General features: G+C 50.5%; 1 protein-coding gene across 1 annotated transcript; it reads left to right on the top strand.

Moving 5' to 3' along the window:
* Positions 1–2,719: 2,719 nt before the first annotated feature.
* Positions 2,720–3,634, top strand: LOC124705456. The gene has a single exon (XM_047237174.1). It carries the CDS (start codon positions 2,744–2,746, stop codon positions 3,242–3,244), a length of 501 nt encoding a protein of 166 aa, XP_047093130.1. The 5' UTR covers positions 2,720–2,743; the 3' UTR covers positions 3,245–3,634.
* Positions 3,635–6,476: the final 2,842 nt, after the last annotated feature.

Genomic DNA, 6,476 nt, shown 5'->3' with positions numbered 1-6,476 from the left:
AAGGGTGCCTTACATTTTGAAAAGGAGGTAGTATGTAACTATAGGGATATTTATTTAACACAATATTTGTGGTGTCTATAACCTAACACTACTATTTTTATTTGCAGGATTCTATTTGGATATGTGACTTCACAATCTAACCATCTGACCTTGCATTAGAAATATTGGAATGAGCGGGACACGATCGAGGGTGTTTCACAACAAGCATTCCCTCCAATGATCATCCTCGACAAAATCGAAAAAGAAGCTCGCCTTTGTGTGCTTGCGGGAGCTAAAAAGTTAAGCTAAATAATACCAAGAGAGCAGTTGCCAGTTGCACTTTTCTTTTATTTTTCTATCAAACTCCTCCTTATCTAATAGAATTGGGCAACCTTTTTCCCCTTCTTTATTTTTATTATTAGAAATGGTTAACATATTTAAACTACTTTTATTGTGGCTTCATAGCAATCATACGAGATCTTTGTTAGTATTTGTGGTGTCTATAACCTCATACTACTATTTTTTATTGAATAACAATATTATGAAAACCATAAATTTATTTATCAAACACATTTAAACACACAACAAAAATGATTCGCTCCCAAATGCTAGTTAATACTAAAAACAATGTTTAAGGGCAACAAAAGAAAAAGTATGTGATTCATATGCTTGCTTACCTGCCACTTTGCCAAGCCAAAACTTGGCAATTTGACACGTGTTGATTTTTGCAACATTGTAAATTTTCCACACTTTATTATCTAAGTAGTCTATCTATCATGCAATGATTTTTTGCCAACTTATTCCACACTTTTAAGCTTTCAAATTCAGAGTCATATTTTCATAGCTGTCACACTTGCCAAACTTAGACCTGTCAAAACTTGGCCGGGTACCAAACAACCCTGAAAACTCGGGTAGTCTTGGCTCGCCCATGCGCTTCCATTGCTGCTCTCAGGTTTTCCATGAGGGCCAGAGCAGCAACAACACATGGAGACAGGCTCGTACGATCGATATGCATCGAGACGATTCAGTCACCGGCACAGGCACCATCACACGCTTGCCCTGGATCATTTGCATATCAGAGAAAGAGAGAGAATAGCAGGTAGCCAAACTGTCGATATCTTTTCTGTATCTGCAAAAGGATCGATGTGGCGCAGCAGCGAGGATTAGGCGATGATGAGCACACGCCATGATACGCGGGGTAGTGCACTCACTCACTCACTCACTGCATGCATGCAATCCCTTTTGCTCCTCTCCGGTTACCTCCTCCTAGCTTGTAATCTTCTGCTCACCTTCTTCCCATGCATACATTAACGCCTGTCCTCTTTGTCTATCTCGGATTTGGTTTGGCACAGACAAGAGAAATAGCTGCCATTGATAAATTAAAAAAAAGGACAAACATACATGACGAGGGACACACTCCAAGAATGAATGGTCAATTGCAAACTAGCAAGCGCTAGCCTTGCGCTGCCATATGCCATGGCATAGCATAGCTCATGCATGAAGCTGACGATCATAATCACAGGCATCTGGCGTTGGCACTGTCTACTTCAATGCCCTTCCCCTACCTTCATTCATTGTCTGGCATGAAGAGAAAAGTGGGAGGTTTGGAGGAGGCAGAAGGCATTTCGCAGAGCGGTGACAGAAGACGGGACGGACGCAGAGAGGGAAGTGAGTGATGAATGAATGAAGCCGAGCAGGCCTCCCAAGAATGCCGTTCTGCAGGAGATATTCAATGCGCTTACATGTATACCCCTGCATTCATGGTTCCACACCAACACAAGCTCCTTCTCTCTCTGGCCAGCTCTAGCACGCGCGCGTCTCTCCACCGCTACTCTTCCTTCACACTGCAGACTGAAGGAGTACGCGTGCATCACGCACGAGATACAGTACAGGACTATAGGAGTATAGCTCTCTTCTTCCGCGCGCCCACTGTGCGATGTGCGTTGAATGCGAACGCTTCCGCTCCGGCCAGGCCCTGTACGTCTAGATTGATCGGTCTCCTCGCTCGATCCCTGTCTCTCCGTATTATGTCTGAATCTGACCGTATATCTGAATCTCAATACACCATGCACCGATTTGATTAATGCTCCCAACAAACTCATCTGCAATCAGGTAGTATTCAGCCATTCAGGTATATCTACCATGAGTACCCGGCCGAGAGAATGGTCCATCAGGGAGGGCCCTGTCATTGATCTGCAACCGCTAAATTGAACTGTCGGTTGTCACTGAACAAGCATGTATTTTCTTTGATGAAATGAAGAATGAGAGCTGATGCTCATTTCAACGTACGTGCGGCCGGAAAACAACTCCCGTATTTCTTCTACCTACGTCTTGTGTATGTGCGCGAGATCAATCTGAGAGAGAGCTAGCTAGTCTAGCCCTAACATTTGGTATCAGAGCCACGGCGATGGCGTTGGTTCCGCACGGTGGTGGCGCCGGGGGGAGCGCGATGCCGCTCTTCTGTCCGATACTCACCCGCGACAACTACACCGTCTGGGCGATCAAGGTCGAGGCCAACCTCGACGTGCAGGGCGTCTGGGAGGCGGTGGTTCCGGAAGACTCGACGGTGGCGGTCGATCCGGAGAAGAACAAGAGGGCGAGGGCATACCTGCTCGGCGCGCTCTCGGAGGACATTCTCCTGCAGGTGTCGTCGAAGAAGATGGCGGCGGCGATCTGGGAGTGCCTCAAGGCGCGGTTCGTCGGGGCGGATCGCGTCAAGGCAGCTCGGCTGTCGACGCTCCGCGGCGAGTTCGATCGGCTGATCATGGCGGACGGCGAGGAGCTGGACATCTACGCTGGCAAGATCGGCTACATGGCCGCCAAGTTTGCAAGCCTCGGCGGGACGCTGAGCGACGCCCAGATGGTGAAGAAGCTGCTCGACACCGTTCCGGACTCGCTGTTCGCGGCGGTGGCCGGCATCGAGCAGTTCTGCGACGTCGAGACCATCTGCTTCGACGACGTGCTCGGGCGTCTCAAGGCGTTCCAGGAGCGGACAGAGCGGCGCAAGGCGGCTGTTGGCGGAGAGCGTCGTGGCGACCAGCTGCTGCTCACGGCCGCTCAATGGGAGGCACGACGCCGTCAGCGCGGCGGTGGCCACGACCACGACGACGACGACGACGGGAGCAGCGTGGCCTCGGGAGCGAAGGGGCGGCGCGGCAAGTGCTGGAATTGTGGCGTTCGCGGCCACTTCTCCCGTGACTGCCGGCAGCCCAGGAAGGAGAAGGCGCTCCTCGCAGACGTGGAGGACCATCCGTGTCTCCTGTAGGTCGCGGTTTAGGGGGAGATTGTTAGGAAATAAACCGCGCGTATGTGTGCGTGCGTGGCGTGCGTGTGTCTAGTTCTAGTCGTGTTCGTGTTCAGGTTGGTTCGAGCCGGTTTGTGGCATCGTAGGGAGCAGGTAGTAAGCGCAGGGTAGGCCGAGGTCTCGCGGATGAGGTAGACTCACGATCGAGAGAAGATGGATCGCGGCGTACGCGCGCCGGAGCGATCGGAAGTTGCTTGGGTACCACGTTGATGAAGTTGCGTGGAAGCTACGTTTCAGCTTGCGTGGGTGCTGCGTTGCTCAGCTATAAAAAGGCTTGTAATCTGTCCAGATTTGGTGTGGAGAAATAAAGGGGCTGTACGTGCGGCCGGAAAACAACTCCCGTATTTCTTCTACCTACGTCTTGTGTATGTGCGCGAGATCAATCTGAGAGAGAGCTAGCTAGTCTAGCCCCAACAAATTATACTACTGTTTGTGTCACTTTAAACTGGTCGATGTTCTAAATTTGTCGAGGGTCAATGCAAGACTGCCGTGCATATCTGCTGTGATGTGCTAATTCGCATCCAGGCCAAGCAGCACCACAACGTAGTCTGACGTTCTAGCACTAGCAGGTAGCAGCAATGAGAGCACACAGTGCAGGGAAGTGTGGCGCTGGTATGCTATAAAGATTTGACTTGCAGGACTACAGCAGCCTGCATGACGGTGACAACATTCCACGGATGCAGCGCCAAGTTCGAGGGGCTCCGGTCGATGCAGTCACCCACCGATGACGGGTCAAATCAGATTCAGACGCGCGACGTACGGACCACAGGCGCGCGGCTGCGGTTAGACAGGGTATATACTACTACGATGAGCGCCGCATTGATTAAGGGCATCTCCAGCGGCGACGCATTTCGGACATCCGAAATATCTGTTTGCGTCGCGCGGCGGACGCGAGACAGATCATTTTTGTTCGTGTCTGTTTGCAACTAGGGGTGGCTCCAGCGGCCCGATGCATTTCCGCGTTTATATCAATTATAAAGTTTCCAAACAACAAATTAAGGAATTCAACGAAGTCATACTTATTATATTTAAATTTTTAAAAGTCTACATGAAAATAAGATAGTATTTCTCTAGGCATGATCTTCATGGCCAGCCAATGTCCACTGATGCTCAATCAGATCCGTCTGCAGCTGTTTGCAGACGTTCTCGTTAGTGACATCTACATTGATATGTAGATAGTCCTGCCAAGATGAAACTTCAGGAAGTGGCGCCACCAGCTCACCTTGAAATTCCTAGTAGTTCTCATTGGGAACACCAGATTGGTGAGGTGGAAGTAGTCCTTGTGGAGGCGGGCCTGTCTTGCCACTCTGTTGCGCGGCAGGTTTTTGGAGCGTCTCTTCACAGAGCCCCGATGCTCCGGCTCCGGGTTTGAGGTGAACTCGTGGATCATGGATGCCGCAGTAGTTGGCAATGTCTGCGTCGACTGATCGAACTCCTCGTCGGAAGAGGAGTCAACGACCTCCGCGCGGAACTTGTCCAACATCTGCCACATGTCCATCTGCGTGGGTACGAACTGCGGATCAATGGCCGCGCACAATAGTGCCGATAACACGAGTAAGAAACCTACCGACGCAATTGACCGAACAGGTCGTGGGCGGCGAGGCCGTGCGGCGCAACCGGCAACGTTTGGCCCCAAAACAGCCGGCATGTATGCGGCGGAGCCAAGCCCGAGTACGATCCTGCTCTCCCGCGCGGCGACAACGGAGCCGACGGCGAGTAATGGGGCGCTGCGGCGAGACGGCGGCGGGTGGGGCTGGAGTGGTGGCGTCGCACTAGGCAGCAAAGACGGAAAAAAAGAAGCAGATCGAAGCGGTCGATTTCGCTGTCCCTGACTTGCGGGACCGGGTAAGAAATGGAGGACGCTCGGCGCGCCGCGGAGACGCAAACCTGACGCATATTTGGCCAGGTTTGCGTCTCCGCGGGCCCGATCACTTTGCGTCGCCCCGCTGGAGCAGGCCTAGACGCATTTCCGATCACGGCGGACCAAAACGGCCGCTCAGCGTCCGTTTGGATCGCGCCGCTGGAGATGCCCTAAGCGGACGGACGAGCAGGCTGGTGAGAGCATGACCTCTGTAGCTCTATTCCGTTGCGCAGAAAATAGTCAAAACACAGTGCGTTGATTAAGCCGCTGATGTTTTCTGGCATGCAGCTGAGAGCATTTTGCAAATCATGGACGAATCGATTGACTGGTTTACTTGTCTGCAACCAGCGATCTTCAGGTAATCATTGATTGCGCGGCCAAGATGATCTGAGAACCCGCGGAGACGAAGAGGGAGGGAGAGAGAGCTCACCCATGGATGTCATTCAGAATTTCATAGGTGCTGATAGAAAAGCAAATGTACCTAAGTCTCAAGATGGCAGGCACGGTCAACACAACTAGGCACTAGCTAGTCTTCCCCACATCAGATGTAGAGACCTCTAGTTCCGTGCGCCCATGCACACACCACGCTATAAACTGTAGTAGTGCTCACTTCGCACAGCCTTCCATCTGGGCCAGCTACTAGGCTAGGGTGGGTTGGGCAATTGGCATGGCCCTGCTGCGTGCTGTCTGCACTTTACCAGTGTGCATGCATGCATGCACCGTGCGATCGATATGTATCAGCCGTGCATGCAGACACGGCTTAGCTACCTCTCCTACCTCTAGCTATTTTCTCTACGGAATATGCACGCATACATTTAGTGCCAAGGCCATTTCCAATGTTGTTCCATGCAGCATGGGGATCCAATGGCTCATGCATATGCTTCCATGCTTAAGGGCATGCTTGGTCATAATGAGAAGTGGATGAGTACCATAGGAATAGGAAACTTCTCCATGTTGGCACTTCATTCGTTTGGTTCAAAGGAATTGAGTAAAGGAAAAGCACATGAAATTTTCCTTTAATCTCAATTCTAAGGCCCCATATGGAACAAAGGAACTTAAAACCTAGGAATAGGAAAACACAAGAATTGAGATGTCATGTATCATGATTCCTACATGAACAAAACAATCGGAAAGTTTAAAAAACGCCAATTGGATATTACACAATAACTATCGAGACAGGTAGACGAAAACATGAGGTGAGACATCATGTTAGTTTTCCTCCAAATTTCCTATGGAATAGCTATTGCATAGGAATTTCAAAGGAAACCTTAGATTCGTGCTCCTTAATTTGTTCCAAACAGCATGGATTTTTCTATAGGAATCATATCCTCC

The sequence above is a fragment of the Lolium rigidum genome, chromosome 4, assembly GCF_022539505.1.
Source record: "Lolium rigidum isolate FL_2022 chromosome 4, APGP_CSIRO_Lrig_0.1, whole genome shotgun sequence".
Taxonomy (NCBI): Eukaryota; Viridiplantae; Streptophyta; class Magnoliopsida; order Poales; family Poaceae; genus Lolium; species Lolium rigidum.
The sequence above is the reverse complement of the archived record's forward strand: the minus strand, read 5'-3'. Positions and strand labels throughout refer to the sequence as shown.